Source organism: Aethalodelphis obliquidens, unplaced genomic scaffold (genome assembly GCF_003676395.1).
Source record: "Aethalodelphis obliquidens isolate GAN/ISIS:26980383/991018 unplaced genomic scaffold, ASM367639v1 scaffold20, whole genome shotgun sequence".
In the NCBI taxonomy this organism is placed as follows: Eukaryota; Metazoa; Chordata; class Mammalia; order Artiodactyla; family Delphinidae; genus Aethalodelphis; species Aethalodelphis obliquidens.
The window spans coordinates 19,075,709-19,096,962 of NW_020837964.1; the positions used below are offsets into that span (position 1 = coordinate 19,075,709).

Sequence of the window (21,254 nt, forward strand, 5' to 3'; positions counted from 1 at the left end):
AAGATTACGCACAGGGTGGTGATTACCTAGGGCTAGGCAGAGGGTGAGGAGTGACGGCTGATGGTAGTTTCTTTTGGGGACAATGAAAACATTCTAAACTAAGGCTGTGGTGAGGGTTGCACAACTCTGTGAATATGTTAAAGACCACTGAACTGTACATTTTAAGTGGGTGAATTTTATGGTGTGTGTGTTAGGTGTCAATACAGATAGATACTTTTTTTTTTTTTTTTTAATTCTCCAGCACAGTGGAAATTGAATCTGGGTCTGCTGTTATCAGGGATTTCTGTCCCTAAATGTTTCTGGACCCCACAGTATCCAATTTGTGTCAGAAACACTCAAGGTAACCAGCTCCCTTGAGATTGTCCTCCCACCCGCCAGGTGCAGAACACTTCTGTTCATTTGTCCTACACCTCCCTCCAGGTGTTTAAGGAAGGCTTGTCCGGTCCCGGTGTGTGGTGGCTGCATCTTTGGGCACCTTGGCACCTGACCTCTGGGGTCTCTTTTCCTACAGGTTGTTCCCATTTTGTGGACTCCCAGTTCTGTGACCCTGTGCCCATACAGCAATCCCCCGGACTGCAGGCATCCTGTAAGGTGACGTATTGGGAAGGAATGGGAGAGGAGGGAGGGAGGGAGGGCCATAGGGCCTAACAGTCCTTCCCAGGACCCCAGGACCCCCCTCCCCATTCTCTATCCAGGAAGCCCTGGGGCAGGGAGTTGGCAGTTTCCATCTCCCTCACCACCTGCCCTCTTGCCTCCTGCCCACACCCCAGAACCCCCAGACACATGGACACAGGACACGCATCCATCCAAGAGATGTTTAATGTATCTTAGGTTCAAAGTACAAAATACAGGGCAGGCGCTAACCCCAGGAAAGTCACCTGCCACCCAGTCAGCCCCTTACCACTGCAGCCAGACATCCCAGCCCCAGAGCAGTGGAGCAGTGGCCCTGGGATACCTGGCTCCTTTCCTGTTTGGGGAATAACAAGGTGACAATGTGGGTGGGAGCCCAGAGACCATCGTCTCCCCTCCTCATAAAACCCAGACCCAAGGATCTGAAAGGTCCAAACTTGGACACAGAGCAGCAGATCCCTCAGAGTAACCCTGGCTAAGAAGCAGCCCTCTTGTGAACCCTGGCCCAGCCCTGTGGCCATAGTCCTGGAAAAGGAGGAACTATTGCCCCAGTGACTGGCAGCAAAGGGAAGGAAATAAAGCAAGGAGTGGAGACAGATTCCCACTGCCCTAGACAAATTGATTATGGGTAGCTGACCCAACAGGGCAGCAAAGCCTGCTGCACCTCCCACCCCATACCCTCTGAGGTCCAGCCCCTCGTGGAACCTTCTGCCAGGGTCCTGTCCTTGCACTGGCGCTAGGGAGGAGATGGAGGGCAGGAAAGGCCAGTGTCAGCTGAGGAATGATGCCCTTGCTTTGGGGGCAAGAACATCTGCGTAGAGTCACCCCATGAGGACCCTCTGGGGAAGGGGCATCAACTACCTGCATCTCTGGGCCTTGCCCCTAGAAGCTCTGGACTGGGTCTTGAGCCAGGGTAAGGGCCTTACTGAAAGGGAAAGTGGCAGGAGTTAGAAGCAGGGAGGGTGGTGAAAAAGGTCCCTGTGAGGACCAGCCCAGGAGACCCTTCTGACCTGCCCCAAGGGAGCCCAGTTGCTACTTCAGTCCAGGCCCCTCTAGCCCCATGTCAGGTTGAGTGGGCTCCTCTGCCCATTGTGCAGGGAAGGTTTCCACAGGGGCTCGGCCCCCTGCTCCTCCTCGAGTCCCTGGGCTACAGCCGGCCACCTCTGTTGAACTGGATGCACCAGTGGGAGTTGGCGGTGCCTGGGCTGAGATGAGTGTGGTCCTCGTGTCCCATGAGGGGCTGCAGCTCCTGCTGCTGGGGGATGTCAGCGCTGCTCTCGCTGTGAGAGCGGCCAGCCTTGGCCAGGCTCGTGGGAAAGGCAAAGCTAGGGCGTAGATCAGAAGGCAGGTTGAGAGGGGCCTGGGGCTCTTCAGTGACCAGTGAGCGGGGAGGCAGGCGGGTCATAGGTGGGGCCTGGGTACAGGGCGGGGATGCCAGGCTCTCCAGGGACGAGATGCTTTGGTTCCAGCCTGTCTGCATGTCCACGGGCACAATCTTGGTGGTCTCTGAGGACACGTAGACTGCCAGGTCCCCCTGCCCACTCTTCCAGGGCAGCTCCTTCTCTGCACAGGTTGGGGAAGGGGGTATGATGCGTGGGCTTGGACACACCTCAAGGCTCCCTGGGGACAGAGTACACATGCACTCATTACCAATCCAGTGGAATCTTTCTCAAGTATAAGCACACTTTCAATAAATCAGTTCACTCCACAGTTGCCACATAACACCCACGTGTGCAGTTTTTTGATGCATGCCTTGCCGCGTGGAAGCGCCACAGCTGGTTTTGCTCCCCATAGTATGCCCAGCACCGAGCACAGGGCTGGGCACATAGCAGTTGCTCAACAAATACCTATTGAACAAGTGAAAATAACTAAAGCAAGAGAAAGCGGGATCAAGGCAAGAAAAAACCCATCTACGATCAGCCCTCACCCAACTTGCAGTGCTAGTCTTAAACCACATCCTGCCAAGCCCCATCCCAGGGTGAGACAGCAGCGGAGTGAGGAAGATCTTGAGGCTTGGCCACTGGGCTCCTTGCCTGAGTTCCCACCACAGCCCTTTGGTGCGACAGAGTCCAGGAGTGTGAGCTCATGTGAACCTAACAACAGGCTAAAGCTGTGCCGGCGAGGGGGATGCCAGAGCACAGGGGACCTGAGAATCCCAGAACTGCTGGCAGCCAGCATGGAAGGCCTGGCCGCTGCATTACAGGAAGTCTGAGGTTCTGAAAGAGGAAACCTGGGAAAGAGCAGCCCTCTGGCCACCTACCACCCCTTGTTCTCCAAAGTCAAGCTCAATGCCTTGTGTATAATAGGTGCTCAGTATGTGTCTGCTCATTGATAAAGTCCTGAGCACTCCAAAACTCTTGACTGAGTATGTTATGAAATGTATTAATTCTGTGATTGAAAGTAAAACTACCTCTCTTGAAAGACTTGGGATGCTGGATTGAATTTTAACAACAACAAAAACTAAACGAAAAACTTCAGTGTTGGGCTTCCGTGGTGGCGCAGTGGTTAAGGATCCACCTGCCAATGCAGGGGACATGGGTTCGAGCCCTGGCCCGGGAAGATCCCACATGCCACGGAGCAGCTAAGCCCGTGCGCCACAACTACTGAGCCTGAGCTCTAGAGCCCGCGAGCCACAACTACTGAGCCCACGTGCCACAACTACTGAAGCCTATGCGCCTAGAGCCCGTGCTCCGCAACAAGAGAAGCCACGGCAATGAGAAGCCCGCGCACTGCAACGAAGAGTAGCCCCCGCTCACCACAACTAGAGAAAGCCTGTGCACAGCAACGAAGACCCAACACAGCCAAAAATTAATTAATTAATTAATTAATTAAAAAAAAAAACTTCAGTGTTCACCTTTAGAGGATGCTGGGGAACTAACTGTTGGTATGAAAACTGATAAATAAAATGAAAAATTCAAGCATTTATCCATTCTTCCCTATGTGAACTGTACCTCAAAGTAACTAAGTAATTGATGAAGGGAAGTTTTTTTTATAGAAGAATTACTGTTAATCAATGCAGATGAAAAAAGAGACATAGACTATCACCACTGTGCAGCCCCTAATGAAATGCTGGATCTGGCAGTGATCACCAGTGGCTGCCAAGACTCTCTGATGAAAAGTTGACAGGGAACTTGATAATGGACGGATCAAGCCAACAACAGCTAAATCCAGTTATCAACGTTAACCTCACAAAAAGAGAGACACCCAGATGCTTCCTGGTGTGATGAATGCAATAGGAGGTACAGCATCACCACCTATGAAGTATGCTTACCAGATCTGATCTGGATTTAATTATTGGTTTAGAGGAAATATAAGGGTCAGTGAAACATATTAAATGATGCTTTGGGGATGCAATCAGCAAAATCCAGACAAGGAAAGACTGGGGGACAAAGAATCAGGTTATTTCAATAAATCCAGTGGAAGAAAAAAAGGTATTGGTGGGGGGAACCTATAAATCAGGGTTTTTCAGACTTGACATTATTGACAGGTTGGAAGAGATACTTTGTTGTAGGGGGGCTGTCCTGTGCATGGTAGGATGTTTACCAGCATCCCTGGCCTCTACCCACTCACTGCAGAGGTAGCCCTCCAGCTGTGACCACCCAAGATGTCTCCAGACAATCCCCTAGAGGGCAAAATCCCTCCACCACTACCCTCTTAAGAATCACCGCTGTAGATTAAAAGAGACTTATCAACAGATTTCATGGGTGGGTCTTGTCTGGATTTTTATTTGAACAAACCTACTGTAAAAAAATATTAAGATAATCAGGGAAACTTGAACACTGACTGGATATCTGATAACAAAGATTTTGGATATGATAATGGTATTGTGGTTATATTTTTAAGAAGAATCTTTATCTTTTAGAGATACATGCTGAAGTATTTTTTGATAAAGTGATAATGATATTTGAGATTTGCTTCAAAAGAATCCAGTGAAGAGAGGGGCATAGTGAGGGGTATGGATGAAATAAGATTGGTTAGGAGTAGATAATTATTGAAGCTGGCTGGTAGATAGATGGGAAGTTTATTTTACTATTCTGTCTATTGTATATTTTGAAATTTTCTATAATATGTTTTTTAAAAGACACCTAGGGTGCTTGAGCCAACTCAGGCTCCTCTCTCAGGTCAGGCTGCCACCCTCAACGGGTCTGTACCTGAGGGCTGGTGTGCTGAGCATGGGTCACAACGGAGCCTGGTGTTAGGTTTGCTTGTCACCTCGTGTTTCTCGCCAGAGAGTAAAGGGAGGCGGCACGGCAGTAAAAAGGCTTTGGGCTTTGAATCGGGTGGGTCAGGTTCAAATTCTGGTTCTGCTGGCTCTGGACAAGTCCCAAATTCCTTTGAGCTCAGTTTCCCAATCTTGGTTGTTGTGAGGATTGAATCAGATCATGTATGTCAGGTGTCTGACATAAAGGAGATGCCCAGTAAATGCTGGTTGGTGAATAAATGAGCGAATAGGAAGAGGTATTGTCTGGAGTAGGGCCATCAGTGAAGGGGGAGGAAACCAGCTGCACAGTTCCAGAGGGAGGTAGGCGGGAGGAAGCCATTACCTGAAACTTTGCCCTCTTGGAGAACCTCACTGGTAGCCCGAGCCACAAAGATGATCCCTTCATCGTCCTCCTTCTCTGTCTCCGAACTGTCGCTGTCCTCCTCCTCCTCAGACTCTACGGTTAATATCACAGCAGCTGGAGAGGGACAAGAGCCGAGTGGGGTTGGCCACCAGCAGCTGCCTCTGGGTACCGCACAACCCCAAGCCGGACCCCCTGTCCACCCAGGTAGAGCCCGCAGTTGGCAGGGACACCTGCTTTGTCCTGTGGCTGTTACAGCACTGGCCTGTGGAGTTGGGTGTTTGAGAGGAAGGGAGGTGGGGCTGCAGAGCTGAAGGAGGCAACAGGGAAAGCCAAGTCCTCAGAGGAAACCATAAGGAGAGTCACACTTTCCAGCTCCCCCATCATCTCTCAGCCCCAGATCCCATCGTCAACTGGAAGCACAAACATCTGGAGGGCTGGAAGACCCATCAGTGTGCAGCTCATCCAAACTCCTGGTTTTATAGACGGGGACACCAGGGTTCACCCATCCTTCAAGGCCCAGACCAAGCTCCCCCTTTTATGACACCTTCTCCAAGTCCTCAAGGCCTGTAACCTGTAGTTAGCTATCTGATGTCACAGATGTCTAATAACTGCTTAGATATGTTCAGCTTTGAAATCAAGTATGCCCATCTAGTCCCTGAGGGGAAGAGCCCCAGTTTATGGTATTGAATGCTGTACAGAGGAGGTCCTTCAGGCTTCTGGCTGATGGGCCCCTGCCCTTTCCCTCCCTATCCCATCCTCAACTCCACCCCACTCCCTGCTTGCCTGTGTCCTGGAAGCCCAGGTCTCGAGGAGGTTTCCCATTTGTAGCCTCCGTGTTAGCCATGCCATCCTTCTAAGGACCAAAAAACAAAAAACCCTAAGCCTCTGACCCTGGCTCCAAACTCCAACCCTGTCGTCTGGTGGGGTCAACAGGACAGGTCTTCCTGATGCAGCAGGGAAGGGAATCTGTCAATCCCAATGGTTCTACCATCCCTTGACCCCACCCCCACCCCCACCCCCGCAAGTGTGGAGTCTGACATGCCCCAGCAAGGACACTCAGTACGTCAGCTTGGGCTGAATAAGGAGCTCATGGAGTCCCCCCAACGAGGAATCTGCCTTTCTCCTGCCCATTTCACCTCTGGTAGGTGGTCCTGCTGCCTCCCAGCATGTGACCACATGGACAAGAGGCTGATCTCCTTCTGAAGCCCTTGCCTTCCCCTTCTGGGGCTCCAGGAAGATGCAAAAGGGAACCCAAGCTGCTGCAGCCCCCAAGTCCTGGAGAATTATGCATCTAGGGGGGCCCCCTAGGCTGGATTCCAATACTTGGGAGCTCAAAACTGCGTGCCGTCAGCCTGCAGCTGCAGACAGGAATCCCAGAGAAAGCACATGCCTTCTTGCGGCCGGCCTTGCGGGGTCGTGGCTTGCTCTTGGTGAAGCAGATGTTGTGCTTGGTGGACTTAAAGGACTCCAGCCGCCGCTTCATGTTCTGCTGGAAGACCTCCTTGTCCTGGCGCTCCTGCGCATCCTCAGAGATGAAGTGGCGGCTGCAGCTGGCTTTGTACTGACAATGACAGCCCCGCCCTGCCGTGAGGCTGGGTGTCCTGGCCTCCCACAGGGACCCCAGGCCACAGCCCCATGTTCACCATAGCTCCTGCTGGCCCACTGTTGCCAGAACTAGCCATGGATTGAAAAAACAAAACAAAAAATACAGTAGGGACCCAGCCAGACTCTATACTCTCTATATGCTCAGTTCACTGGGGGAAAACTTTCCTTTATCCCAGAACCTGTTTCCTCAAATTTGGCTTTCCGTATTCCCTACTGCCCTCTCCCAGTTCTCTCTGATCTGACGTGACAAGAGGCAGGGGACCCTGTGTCTTGTCCCTCAGGGCTACTGTGAGGCCAAGGGGGGCATTTCCTTCTTTGCACCTCTGTTTATCTGAGCCTGGTCCACATGCCTGGCCCATTTGCCTCCTTTTAACTACACAGGACTCTCTGTCCAGCTGGAACTCTCCAGCTAGCCAGTTCTCCAGCCACCACCGTGACTCCGCAGGCTGCACTTTGAACTTCCATGACTCCCTCTCTTGATACCTTCGACCCCCTCAGTCCCACGATACCTGAATTGGTGTCCAGTTCAGGACCACCCCCATCTCCTCTTTCCAACTCTTTCTCATAAAGACCAAGCCCACTACACACTCACTTAGACTGTCTCCACCTCTGCCCTTGACTGCCGAGAGGCCTTTTCATTACCTGGTGGTAACCCCCCAAAGTACTGCCCGCATGTTCCCAATCATTTGTCTTGCCTCACATCCCCAGTCTGGTCCCTTTCCTTTGCCTCATATTTCATGCTTCCCTGAGCTGGATCTAAGAGCCCCCTTTAAGTCTCCTCCCAGCTGCCCTCTTCTACACGCTCACACAGAGGTGCCCCTCTCTCCTGGGCATGCGGGGGCCCAGCTCCTTCACAGGGCTTCTCACTCCCCAACCCAGGCCTCCGCTTTGCTTAGCTCACTCCCTGCCTCCAGCAGTTCCCTGCTCTGCTCCCTCCTCCCTCCCGGTCCTCCACTCCTGCATCTTCAATCCTTCCATCGACACTGGCCCCCCTCCCTCTGCTTTTAAGCATGCTCCTGCCCTTACCTCCTTGAAAAAGGCCTTTCCATTGATACCATTGCCTCGCTTTTGCTGCCAGACTTTTACACTTACATTCTGATACTTCCCCTAGTACCCATTCCTTGACTATCAGAGAAACAGCTCCATGTACATGTATAGCTGATTCACTTTGTTATAAAGCAGAAACTAACACACCATTATAAAGCAATTATACTCCAATAAAGATGTTAAAAAAAAAATTAAAAAAAGAAATGCAAACTAAAAAAAAAAATACAGCTCCAGGGGGGTTTGCCTGATTGCAACTTCAGTGTGCTGCTTTCTCCCTGGTCAGCAGTGCCATGGCCTCTGGTTAGGCAACATCTGTGCAACGTCCAGCCCTCCTTATGCCCCAGGCCTCCGAGACACCATCTGCTACTGCCCCTCCAAGGGCTCCTCCTCTCTCCTCCGCTGGCTCCCCTTCCTTTTCTTACATGTGCATTCCTCAGTGTTGTCCTTGGCCCCCCTCTCTCCCCTGTAAATGCCCTCCCCAGTGAAAGTGTCCTCTCTCAGCGCCAGCTAGCCCAGGGATACATCTGTGTTTCCCAAACATCAGCCATCAGACCAGCTACATGTGAATCCCCTCAGGGGACTTATTAAGAGCAGATTCCTCATCCCATTGCACACTATAGGATCAGACTCTCCAGGAGAAGCCAGGAATATGTATTCTAGCAAGCTCCCTGGGAGATTCTGATGTAGCCAGGCCAGGAAATCTCTGATACAGATTGCTTCCAAATCTTTACCTCCAGCCCGTATCTCTCTCCTAAACTATAATCTTATGTTTCTAACCGCATACTAGATACTTCTGTCTCTCTCTGATGATATTTCTGTGAAGAACATGAGGAATTATGGTGTTCTGGCATAACTAAGTGGATTTAGAACTGGTTGAGTAACCATACCCAAAAAATTCTTGATCAAGGTCAGTCTGGAGGAAAGTCTTTAGTAGCATGCCACAGGGCTCTGTCCTCAGCTCTATCCTGTTCAACATTTGTATGTTGATTTTGATGACTACAAAGTTAACAGGCTTAGCAAATTTTCCTATGATGTGAATCTGAGGAGATATTTGGTGGCAGACATGGGATCCAAACAATGGAATGATGGGCTAAATCAAATAAGATGACATTTAACAGGGATAAGCACAATCTTAATCCAGTTTTTTTTTTTAATTGACTTCACAAGAACTGGTTGGACTGAACCATTGACCAATCTTACACACACACATCCACAGACAGTCAGTCATTATGTACTTCCTGATGTAATACAATAAGAAATACACAGCACACCTATCGAATGTTCCTGAATACAACCGGGCCTCCAGATTTAACTACCAAAAAATACAGTATGTAGAGGAACGTGTTAAACACCACCACTGGAATACAATCAGAATCTGTAAAATGGAACATTCTCTGAGATAATGGATCCAGTTTCTTCAGTAAGTAAATAATGAGAAAAAAAGGAAGACAAAACTATCACCGATTTTTTTAAAAAAATAGAGACATGTTTACTAAATGCAAACTGTGGACTTTATTTGGATCCTGACTTGAACAAACCAGCTGGAAAAAGGTATTTATTGACCACTGGCTGGATATTTGAGGTGAGAAGGAATCACTGTTATTTGTTGTAAGTGATAAGGGTACTATGGCTTTTTTTTTTAAAGAATTCTTGCCACCTAGAGATACATATGGAAATAGTTAGAGATGATATGATGTCTGGAGTTTGCTGTAAGATAATAAAGTGTAGCTGGGGCGTAGGGGGGACAGAATGTAACAGAATTGACCATGCATTGAAAATTACTGGAGGTGAGTGGTGGTTAAATGAGTTATTCTCTCTAGTTTTCTGAACGACAGAAATTTTCCGTAAGAAAAAAGTAAACAAAACCAAAAAACAAACAAACAAAAAACCCCACAGGTTGGATGCAACAGGGTTTAATAGTCATTAACTGAGGAAGACATGGTGGGTTGCCTGACTGTAAGGACAATATGGGGCCTCAGGGTGGTGAGCCAAAGCTGGAGGGATTCTGGGCTGTGGGAAGAGAATGGCAAGTTCCAGAACTAGAAAGGTGAAAGAGCCCCTGTGCCAAACCCAGGCCACAGCAGTGAAAGCTCAGAGTCCTAACCACTAGACTACCAGAGAACTCCAAGAGTTCTCATTTCTGATGACTAAAGAAGACACACCAAGGACAGGAGCTGCTGGCCTGAGGGCAAGGAGGCCTGTGTGGGAGGAAGACATTTTGAAACCTTTGCAGACTTACTCTGCAGAGCTGCAGAGAGTCAAATCAGGACCAGTGGGAGAAAATTAAAGGAAACCAATCTGTCTCAGCGGTAGAAACAGCCTTGACTGTTAAAGCTGCCAAGAATGGTAACAGCTGGCTTCTCATTTCAAAAAGGTTCAGGGTAATGGCTTGCTGCCCCCTTGTGGGGTTGCAACAGATTCCTTCCTGTATGGGTTGGGCCTTTCCGACCCCAAAGCTTCCTGACCTGCATTGGACTAAACTCACATTACCTAAAACAGATGTCTGCCTCCCCCAGGTTAAGGTGGTCCTGCAGGCGGCTTCCTCAGCACTCCTGTTCTGTGACCCCATCAAGCCCTCTGTATCTCCTGCTCTCCCCTTCCTGGCTGATCACACAGTTCTTTGTGCTCCTCTCCCTTCCGACCACCCAGGTCTAATCCACAGTGGTTCACTCCAGCTTCCCAACTGGCTCTCCCAGCCTCTCAACTCACCCCCTCCAGTTTGATCTGCCCTCTGCTACCAGAGAAGACATTCTTAAACAGCTCTTGTAACAGGCCAACCTTTCTCAAAACAAAAAGAAAAAACTAAGGGTTATAACCAACAAGATGAAGCCCACACTCCTCAACTGGGCATCCACAGCTCTCCACAAGCTGGTGCCAGCTGCCTCTTGAGCCTTCCATTGTGGCCTCCCCAGACAATGCTCCCCCTCAGAACTCTGCCCTGCCTGTTCTCACCCTGTAGCGAGGTTTGTAAAGGCCTCCACAGAGCAGGTGGTGCATCACAGCATCCTCACGGTCCCGGCCGCTGCGTACTGTGTCAATCACCTGCAGATCCAGACATGCTCCACTGCCACTCTCCCTCCTGCAGGAGGGAGGAGACACGTGTGCTAGGGACGGGCCAGGAGGCACAGGCCAGGGGAAGGGCAGAAGCAAAGGTGCTCACAAATCTTGCCCAGAAGGGATTCAGAGAGAGGGCGCAATAGAGAGGAGCTTGAGGAAGGGGAAGGGGGCTCAAGGACTTACAGCAGGTTGGTGACAGAGGTCTCTGCCACAGAATTGCGGCTGGGCATAGAGGGCAGAGTGAGCCCGGTGGAGGACAAGACGTGGCCTCCCTGCAGGGGCCAAGTCAGAGGTCAAAATGGCAATCAGATGAAAGGTGGCCCAGACAATCAGAGGGTAATAAAAAGAATAACAATGGTTAACACACTTTGCTCTTTGGAAGTTCCAGGGACTGTGCTAGGCACTTTTTATACTGATTCTACAAAACTCTGACAGAGGTACTTTTACTCGTGCTTTCTTAACAGTTGAAACTGAGGCTCCGAGAGGACAAGTGACTTACCCAAGGTCACAAGCGTGAGATGATAAGAACTGAACCACATCTCCTGACTCCAGAGTCCAGCTGTTTCCCACCTTCCTGTACTGCCTGCTAGACTCTACATGTCAGCATCAGGCCAGGCCCGTTCCTGCAGCTGCCACTTCACAAGACTATGGAGTCTGCTGGGAATTCCCAGCTCCCTGCTCAGGGCCTGCCTGCTTGTCACCGCTTCCTGCCTTGCCCTGCTGGCCACCTGCCCACCCACCATTGTCTGCCGGCCCACCTGGTCCACGAAGCTGATGGCATCCCGGATGTTGAGTCTGTAGTACACATCCCAAATCTGGTCCCGGATGCGGTAGGCTGACCGCCGCATCAACAGCTGACTCAGGTACTTCTTATCAAACTGCTCCCACCTACAGAGGATGCCAGGCCCGGTCCTGAGTGCCATCCCCAAGGCCTGGGCGGCTGGCCCTTCCTCAGACAGGGCAGGGGCACCGCCAGCGCTGGGCCTATGTCTCTTGGTGTGGGCATCAGTCAGGGAGAATCTTGAAGCTGGTCCCTGCCCTTATGGAACTGACAGTGTTGTAGGAAAGCCTGACATTAATGAAGTTATTACATATAACTGTAAAATTACAACCATGGTAAGAACTATAAAGGATAATTATAGAGTATGATAGGGATTTGTCCTAGTCAGGGAGGCCAGGGAAACCTCCCTAAGGACTTGATGCCTGTGGTAAGATCTGAAGGATGAATAGAGGTTAAGTAGGTGAGAGGGAGGCAAAGGAATGTTCTAGTAGAAAGAACAACATGTGCACAGGTCCCAGTGGCCAGGGCCGGGGGAGCATGGTGGGTTCTGAGTTTCGAAAACAGGGTTCATTTCATTGGCAGACAGATAGTCAAAGACACAGCTGAGCACAATGCGGCTGGTGTCTGGAGGTGCCAGACCATGCAGGGCAGAGCTGCGCAGGCCTCACTGGGGAGCCTTGTCTTATCCTGAGAGTACTGGGACACCAGTACTGCCAGTACTGCCCGAAGGGCTTCAGGAAGAAGTTGCCCAGCCTGAGCCTGACTGTGTCCCTCCTCAGAAGTGTGCACATCCCCCATGCTGCCCTGGCTGGTGAGGCTGCCGCTGCTGAAGGAGCCTCGGGGCAGCTCCCTCACCTGTCCCTCCAGTAGTGATAGCCATGGTGCCCCACAACGTCCTCCACTGCAGCCAGAATGTGGTCAAAAGTCTAGAAGGGGGGTGGGTAGGGGGACCGGATCAGGACTCTGCTCAAAATAGGAGAAGGGAGAGAGGGACAGGCGGAGGGATGGGGTTCTGGTACCCACGTGCTCATGCAGCTCCTGGTTCAGGGTAGGTTTGTGATGCTCACTCCTCTTCACCTTCAGCCACTTGACCAGTGGCTTGATGGTCAGGCCCTACGGACAGGCAGCCAGTGAGCCCTGCCCTGTCCAGTTCCCTGCTGCCTTTCCCTCCTCATAGTTAGGCTTCAGCTTCTGTATCCCCACCTCACTGCACTCAAGGTCTGGGAAGTCAGGCCCCCCTGCCTCCCACAAGAGGAAGAGGAGCCCCTCTCCCATAGGCTCTAAGCCTCCCCCAGGGCCTGCCAGACCCTCTCCCCATCCAGCCTCGTGGGCGCTCCCACCTGCACAATGACTGTGAAGAAGACCACCACAATAGTGGTGGCTACAAAGTAGTCCTTGGCAGGGATCTTGGTCCTGTCCAGGAGGATGACGAGAGCGAAGGCCACAGCCCCCCGCAGGCCCCCATAGGACATCACCACCTGGTCAATCTTGTCCAGAGGGACCAGCCGGAACTGATTCAACACCCACGTCTGCAGGACTACGCCTGCAGCAGGAGGGAGGCCAGTGGGAGCAGGGTGTTGGAGGGCACGCCTGCAGCAGGAGGGAGGCCAGTGGGAGCAGGGTGTTGGAGGGCACGCCTACAGCAGGAGGAAGGCCAGTGGGAGCAGGGTGTTGGAGGGCACGCCTGCAGCAGGAGTGGAGGGCACTGGGCGTGGATGGCACCAAGTATCTGGGCTAAGGTCTGACAAGGGCTGGGAGGGGTGAGCAATAAGGGGAGGCTTAGAAATTGTTGACAAGGATGTGGACTCAGACTGGGAGATGAGCTGGGAGGGTGGGCAGGAAGGAGGGTGGGAAAGCAGAGGGTGCCGGCAATACCGAGGGCTCGGAAGAACAGGATGAAGAAGAGGGTGCCCAGCACCAGCCCAGAGTCCCAGGCCCACTTGGAAGAGTCCACGGCCGAGATGCCAAGCAGCATGAAGATGATGGTCTCAGCGCAGCTGGCTAGAGTCTTCATTGTGTACTTGACAGCTGTGCGGGACTTATGGGAGATGTTGGCCTCCACGTACTTCTTACAGCCCAGGCCACACATAGTCACCCTGGGAGAGGAATGGAGAGTCAGGGCGAGTGAGGAGGGGCCACAGGAAGCACAGCCCTTGGGGTTTGAGCATGCACAGGAGAGGGTGTTGCCCATCACAGGATGTCAGATTCTCAGAGCCAAAGCCCAGGGAGGCATGGAGACCATCCAAGGGTAGGTAGTGGTGGTCCTGGGATAAAAGGGTCCGAATCTCCAGGCTTCCCTCTCGGTGCCTTCTGGAGGGGGAAGGTGGGAGAAACATGCTCTGACTAGCGCACTGTGTGAGGCACCTTTTAGAGTTCTGTGGCCACCAGAGCCAGTAGCACCAGGCCTCAAAGTCCACTTCCAGCTCAGCCTACACCCCAGAGAGCACTTTAAGCAGAGGAATTTTGGGTTCTGGGGTGCCCAGGACAGCCCTAGAGGCAGGTCCTGGAATGTTACCTGAGGCTTAGTATCTCCCCAGGGGAGTCTGAAGCTCCCACTCCCACAAGGGCTCAGGGAGACCTATGGACTCCTCCGGGTCCTGCTTCTGTCCATGTGAGGGCGACCATCTCCAGTGCCCCCTCCCAGCTGCCTGCCTGCAAGGCCCCCAGGACTCACGCAAGAATGGCGGAGAGCGAGGCCATTTCAGCAGTAAGGTAGGCTGCGTAGGCGAGGAGGAAGACCAGCAGAGGCTCGATGATGCGGACCCGCTTGGTGAAGCGTGTGGTCAGGGCCAGGAGGAAGGCAAAGACTAAGCCCACGGCTGCCCCGCCCAGACTGACCACAAACAAGGAGGCTGGGGGAGGAGTGGGTTGTCAGCATGACCCCTGGCCCGGACCCCACCAGGGCTGACAAGACTGCTGCCTGGCAGGGAGTGGAGGATGATGCCCACTGTGCATGCCCACTGTGCTCCCCAGGGGTCAGGGTCCCAGAGCTAGGATTCCAGGAAAGGCCCTCCTTCTCAGGTTCTCAGGGCCCTATTTCTCCATACATGAGGGAAGGGAATGAGGCAACCCGAGCAGCGTCCTCTGTCCTGACGCGGTGGGGGGCAGGGGCTCAGCAACCCAGGGGAGGCAGACCTCCAGTGCCCGCCAAGAGGGAGGAAATACTGACCGACTCCCTTCAGGTAGTCAGTGGCCTGCACGTTGGCAGAGCCCATCTCCACAAAAGAGTTGCAGACCTTGTACAGCACCTAAGCGAGAAGAGGAGCATCAGGAGCGGCGGGGGGAGGTGGCAGCCTGGACTGCGTGGAGACGGCGAGGCAGGGCCCGGGGAGGAGTGGGGCCTGGTCAGAGCATGGCAGCCTGGGGTCAAGGAACGGCAGCGAGCCGAGTGCTCTCACCACAGTAACTGCATCGTTGAGCAGGGACTCGCCGAAGACGATGATAAAGAGGGTCTCGTTGACGTGCACCTCCTCAAAGACAGCCAGCACGGCCACGGGGTCCACTGCTGAGATGAGGCTCCCGAACAGCAGGAAGTCCAGCAAGCCAGCCTGCACCCTAGGGGCTTTCGAGGGACAGATGAGGGACAGCAAGTGGTGAGGTACTGAATTGCCTACAGCAGTCCCTGTGACAAGCCCAGACTCCAGCCCCACTGTTAAAACAAGTAGCCCCAGAGAGGACCTGGGACGGTGAAGAGAACGTCGGCCTGCAGGTCAGGAGACCTTAGGTCTTGAGCCTAAGGCCTGCCTTTGCCACTTACCAGCTCTGTGATGCTGGCACTGTCATTGTCACATGACTTCTCATAGGCCATGCCTCCTCATGTGCCTGCCTAACAGTACTGCTGCAAAAATCACACAGGAGCTGGCTACGAGAGCTCTATGTAACCTGGAAAGCTAAGGTGGCACTGACAGCAAGAACGGCAGCAACAGTAATAATAACCACCAGCAGGTGGAAATCGGCTGCTGACTGGCTTTATTCGGGAGAACGAAAGAGAGTGCTTTCTCCCACACCGGTGGTTCTCAGGCTAAGGAATTCGACACGTCTGAATTATCAACATTCAGGGTTGAATGGATTTGGGGGCCAGGGAATGAGGAAGAAGGGAGCAGGACAGGGCAGCCTGAAGGCAAAGAGCCTCAGGAAAACAGACTTCTCCTGCTTACTTTGGACCTGATACCGAATGAGTTTAAGGGCCTCTATTTCCTCATCCATTAAAGTGGGACAAATTATAACCCCAGCAAGGTTGCTATGAAGAGCCAGTGGGATGAGTAAAGAGAGAACACCCAGTGTAGTGTCTTGCATTCTGTGGATGTATAATATGTATTTATTAAAAATAATAATAAAAACAGAAAAACACCCTGATGTGACCTGGGCAGAGCCCTCACAGGAAAGGTGAGCTGTGCCTCAGGGGAGCCAGGCTGGCAAGTGGCAGTATGGTATCAGGGCAGGAGGCAGCCAGAGTCCCAGCCTTGGCAGCCCACACACAGCTGGGAGCCAGGCCCCTACTCAGCTGTCATCTGCAGAAGCCCAGACTCATCTGGCAGGGACCTAAATGAAGGCTGAAGGCCCATCTGGAGCATTGCCTCACACTCCAGTTGGGAGGGACCTAAGATGGAGCTCTCAGGGCATGGCTGTCATCAACACAGGATCTTCAGAGCTGGAGGAGAAGGGAGTTGGGTGATGAGGCTGGCATAGCCTCCCGCTACCAGTCCAGGTCTTAAGGTCACTCACCCACAAGTCCAGCCTGCTGCAGGCCCCAGAGGGCAGCACCTGTCGTGAAGGCATTCCAGAGTGTGCCCACCACAGCGTAGGTGAGGATGGCGCCCAGGTTGTCAAAGAATAGCCGGCTAGGCATGAAATAGCCCGAGTCCAGCACGATAGGAGGCAACAGGAAGAGGAAGAAGGTGCCTGGCTCCAGCTGGTATTCAGCTTTCTTGGCCACAGCCAAGACAATGCCCCCCAGCACCAGTCCCAGCAAAATCAGCAGGCAGCTCTCAGGGACCAGAGACGTCACCTTCCGAGACAAGTGAAACACTACAATGCAAGAAGAGGGCAAGAGGTATCAGCTTATGGGATGCGTGCGCGCGCGCGCGCACACACACACACACACGCACACACACACACACACACACACACACTGGCCTACACACACACACACACACAGTGGCCTATGACCTCCCAGTCTTAGAAGTTTATTCAAGGTCGAGACCCCTGACACTGGGACCAAGGAAGAAGAAACGTTCAGGACTGCTAGAATCTCCAGCCTCCAGGGCTTCAAATCCCCCACTGCAGCCAAAGTTGTCTGTTTCTTGGTGCTCCTGTCATGGTAACCTAGACCTTTGCTTACTTTTTCCACCTCTGGAAATGCCCCCTCCTCTCTACTCTCATCCTTGAAGGACCTCACCTTTCTCTGGTCTCCCTTATCCATTGCCATTATTTGAATCTCAGCAAATACTAGGTATATTTTTATGCATAACACAGCTGTAAAAATCAGGACCTCTGGAGTCAGCCTGCCTGGGTTTAAAGCCTAGCTCTTCCATTTACTAGTTCTGTGACCTTGGAGCAAATAACTTCACCTCTTTGACTTTCAGTTTTCCCATCAGTAAAATGGGGATAAAAACAGTAATGATCTCATAGGATTGTTGTGAGGTTTAAGTAAGGCAGTCTACTCAAAAGCACTTAGCCCAGTGGTTTACAGTAAGCACTCTATAAATGTTACCTATTATTATATTATTGTGCCCTTCCTCTCGAGCTAGACCATAATGCATAACATACCTCCTAGGAGCACTGTAGACCTCCTAGCCCAATGTGCTTTTCATTATATAGGCTCACTAAGGACTCAGTAGTTTAAAAAGCATTAAGTTTAGCAGTCAGAGATCCAGTTCTTCTGGCTCCATTCCTTCCTAATTGTGTGATCTCAGGCAAATTATTTAATTTACCTGAATTTCAATTTCTTCTCCTGTAATATGGGAAAAGATACCCATCACACAGGGTGAGGATAAAATGATATAGTGTGAATTTTCCTAGCAGAATGTCAGACACATAATAGGATCTCAGCAAATGTTAATTCAATATGACTCTGGGAGAAAATAATGACAGATCTGTCCCTAGGAAAGAAGAGGAGGTTTTCTAGTGCTATTGCCACTCCTACCTTTGCCTCCTAATATAAACTGTTTTGGCTTTCCCTTGGGACCTGAGACCAGATGAGCACCTCTCCCCAGACAATCCCTAGAGTGGTGGGTAGTGAGGGAAGCCTCTGCGTTAGGCTGTGTGAGACCCAATGCCAAGACAGTGCCCTTTGGAAGCTGTACCCAGAGAGCCTAGGGCAGTGCCTGGCACATGGTGGGATCTACATAAATATTTGGTGAATAAAAGGAAAAAAAAAATCTGGTAATGAAGCTGGGGGAAGGTATCTCTGAACATTCTACCCATCTCCCCTGCCCCCATTCCCAAGGATTTTGTTTTGTTTTGTTTTGTTTGATGAGAAAAAGGCTCTCTTCTACCTCCATAGGAGATGTCATCCAAGCTAGAAAAAGCACTATGATTTATGGGGGAAGCTACAGTCATTGCTGTAAACCCTAAATAAGACAGGAACTCTCCAACTGGCAGACTTCTCAGCAAACCCAATTCTTGGCTCCCAAATCTGAGGCTCCTCCCACCTTGCTCTCATTGCTGCCAGGCCCTAAGGTGAGCTCAGCCATAGCTCTTCCCACACTCATCCCTACCTTTGGTCCCCCTTTCCTCTCCTTCAGGGACTTTATTCCATCCTTATCTCCAGAGCATGTATTAATCCCAGTAAAAACCCTTCACAAAAGCTGTTCTCTGACAGCACTAGGCTCCCTGAGGGCATTTCAAGCCCCATTTTCCATTATTAATGGGCTGCCACAGCAGAGTGGAGAGTTCTTCTGTTCCTGCCCAGCCCCCACCCCCAGCTGTGTCCCTTGGGGGAGAAGGGGGCAAATCCTAGACTGTGTGATTCCTACATGAAGACTGTATTGGTGAGACTGGAGTACAGGCTGTGCCTGCATAGATGGGGAGTGAGTAGCAACGGCTCAGCTATAATTAGTCACCCCCACAGCAGAGCCTGCACAACAGGGAGAGGGAGGAGGGTCTGTGGTGGGAGGAGGGACCACTGGCTGCTCAGAAGTGGGGAGGAAGGGGCAGAGGCAAGGAAAAGCAGCTCTATTCAAGGAAAGGAGTCTGAAGCACAACCTTTATTGTGCAGACTGAAGGAGACTGGATGTATGAAAGCATCTAGTGCAGGCAGTGCAGAGTATAAAGCCCCAATAAATGGAAGTTTCTTATATCCTGAGGTGGGAAGAAGGTAGACCTGAATTGGGGCGGGGGGCACAGCTAGGCACAAGAAGGGGGCACCTTTAGGGGAGCAGAGGGGGGATAGAGGAAAAGTGGCAGTTTAGTATCCCAAGAGAATGGACACTTGGCGGTGGCCTCCAGGGAAGGCTGCTTCCTCAGAACCAGGATGCCTGGGTTTGTAGGAGAACACCATCCCCTCAATGTCCCCACACGTCTTCACTGCTGACAGAAGCTTTTAGGAGGCTGGGGATTGGTGGAGGAGAGCCCAGATCAAAGAGCTTACTTCAAGGAGAAGAGAGGAAAGGGCAAAGGAATCCAGGGATGGGGCTGGAGAGAGCTGGGGCAGCCCTTTGAGAAGGCAAATCCTCAGGGCTCCCACTCGAGGAGAAGGGGAGGAGGGAGATCAACAAGAGGAGGCGCAGAAACAATGTGAGAGCCTGGATTTGTGGAATCGGAAGCTAGGTCGGGGCACTCTGCAAGAAGCCGGCCCGGATCTGGGGACTAGGGGTTGGGGGCGGGTCCAATGACGGCCGCCGGCCCTGGCGCACGCACACACGCACTCACCGATTTTAGCCAGGCTGGCCACCAGGATCCAGAGGGCTACCAGGTAGGGCGCCTCCACCTCGTGCCACTGCCAGCGGAAGAGCGCCAACCCTGGGGGAGGCTCACCCGGCGACCCCGGCTCCTGGGTGGGCTCTTCGGTTGCTCCCGCCCCCGCCAGGGGCAGCCAGAGCAGCGGCAGTGCGGCGCGCAGCATCCTGCCGCCTGCCTAGCAGCCCTCCCGGCACCGCACGGCCGCCGGCCCCGCGTCGCAGCAGCCGCCGCCGCCGCCTACCGGCCGCCCCCGCGTCACAGGCACGTGGGGCCCGCTCCCCCCAATCCCGGCTCCGATACCCCCAAGCCAGGTCAGGACTCCGAGACCCTGCCCCGGGCGTCCGTGAGTGCGGACGCCTGCCCCTCCGCTCTAAACCAGTCCCGACTCTGGAAATTCCCCAGTGCAGCCCTTCCCCAAGTCCTGCAACCTATTCCTTCAAGCGCGCTCCCCCAAACTCTCCCAAAACCTCCCCCGACCCGGATTCAGAGCTGTGAGCGGCCACAGCCCTCCAGGGGCACCTCTGCATTCCACCAGCCGGTGGCGACGGTGGCGACGGCCAGCCGCTGGAGTGACCGGGGTCTGCGGGGGGGCGGGGTCCAGGCGGGAGGAGCGCGGCCCCGCCACCGAGAGTGCTGTCAGGAGCCAGCAGCCGGTCCCCGATACCGAGACCGCGGGCTCCGGCGCTGCCGGGTGCAGACTGGAGGGGCCCCCTTCGGGTCCCCGCCCAGACCAGAGCTGCGCACGCGCACTGGGCCCGTTTTAGAAAGCCGTGAGGGACAACTGTCCCCATCGTCCCCAGAAATCCCAAGGCCCAGATTGGACCCAGCTCATTCCAGGCTGAATAGGAGGCTGTTCCTCTTCATTTACCAAACCGAGGGACAGCCGGCCTCCCTTTCCCTTAAACTACAGTGAATGCTTCTCACCTTTTCCATGAGACAATGAAGGAAACGTATCTTCTTCCCTAAACTATGGAAACCCCAGTCTATCGATTCCCTTCAAACTAAGAGGGATCCACCCAACCTCTTCCCCAAACCTGAGGGGGCATTCGGCTTATCTTGCCCCAAACTGAAAAGGACCGTTTCCACTTTTCATTCAAGCTGAAGGGCAACCCATCCCCGTTCTTCCCTAAAATTGAGGGTAACGTTCTACCTCGCCGCCAAACTGAGTCATCCCATCCTTTTCCCAGAATTAGGGGCACCCTTACCTCTTTTTCCTCCAACTAAAGGTAAATGATCCCACCTCTTCCTTCGAATTGAGTGTAATCTATTTTCACTTCTTGCTCTAAACTGAAAGGGACCCATCTACCTGCTTTCTCCAAATGAGGGAAGCCCATCCACTTCATCCCTCAGCTGAAGGAATCAGGACCTTCTCGCCCCTAAACTGAGGGGGACCTGACGGGCCACGATCCGAAGAAACTTGCACCCCACCTTGCCCTAAAGAGAGCGCAGCCTCACCGCCCCCAAGCCCAAAGAAAGCCTCCCCGTGCTCCGCGCGCTCTCGAAGTGGGTGAGGGGCGCGCGAGCTCGGGTTTTCCCCCAGACTAGCCAGTGAACTAACATGACCGTGATCACGCCCTCTGAGTGGCTGGCTGCAGTCTCCACCACCGGCAGCGGTTGCCCACCCCTAGCCTCCGGAGACTACTATTGGCTCCACCCCCTTCCTCCGC

At 52.7% G+C, this 21,254-nt stretch overlaps 1 protein-coding gene across 6 annotated transcripts; it reads right to left on the minus strand.

The window, feature by feature from the left end:
- Window positions 1-801: 801 nt before the first annotated feature.
- SLC9A5 (solute carrier family 9 member A5) lies at window positions 802-21,230 on the minus strand. 6 transcript variants are annotated; one of them, XM_027119609.1, is made up of 16 exons: window positions 20,512-21,230; window positions 16,411-16,693; window positions 15,084-15,247; window positions 14,855-14,933; window positions 14,360-14,537; window positions 13,561-13,781; window positions 13,026-13,228; window positions 12,709-12,798; window positions 12,541-12,611; window positions 11,663-11,792; window positions 11,088-11,176; window positions 10,800-10,926; window positions 6,586-6,756; window positions 5,979-6,048; window positions 5,175-5,309; window positions 802-2,250 (listed from the first exon to the last, which is right to left on the minus strand). In XM_027119609.1, the coding sequence occupies exons 1-16, from the start codon at window positions 20,518-20,520 to the stop codon at window positions 1,778-1,780; spliced, it is 2,493 nt and encodes an 830-aa protein (XP_026975410.1). In that variant the 5' UTR covers window positions 20,521-21,230; the 3' UTR covers window positions 802-1,777. The 6 variants fall into 6 exon arrangements, with proteins under 6 accessions (XP_026975410.1, XP_026975414.1, XP_026975409.1 ...); XM_027119613.1 differs by having other exon boundaries at window positions 14,360-14,451; window positions 16,411-16,713; window positions 19,558-21,230; XM_027119608.1 differs by having other exon boundaries at window positions 16,411-16,713; window positions 19,558-21,230.
- Between the last annotated feature and the right edge of the window lie 24 nt (window positions 21,231-21,254).

Coding starts and splice junctions, on each gene's coding strand:
- SLC9A5 (XM_027119608.1), bottom strand. CDS start 19,750: ATGCTGCGCGCCGCACTGCCGCTGCTCTGGCTGCCCCTGGCGGGGGCG. Junction 13,782..14,359: donor TCGCTCTCCGCCATTCTTGC/GTGAGTCCTGGG, acceptor TTCCTCTCCCAG/GGTGACTATGTGTGGCCTGG. Junction 12,612..12,708: donor ACCAGGAGCTGCATGAGCAC/GTGGGTACCAGA, acceptor CCCCCCTTCTAG/ACTTTTGACCACATTCTGGC.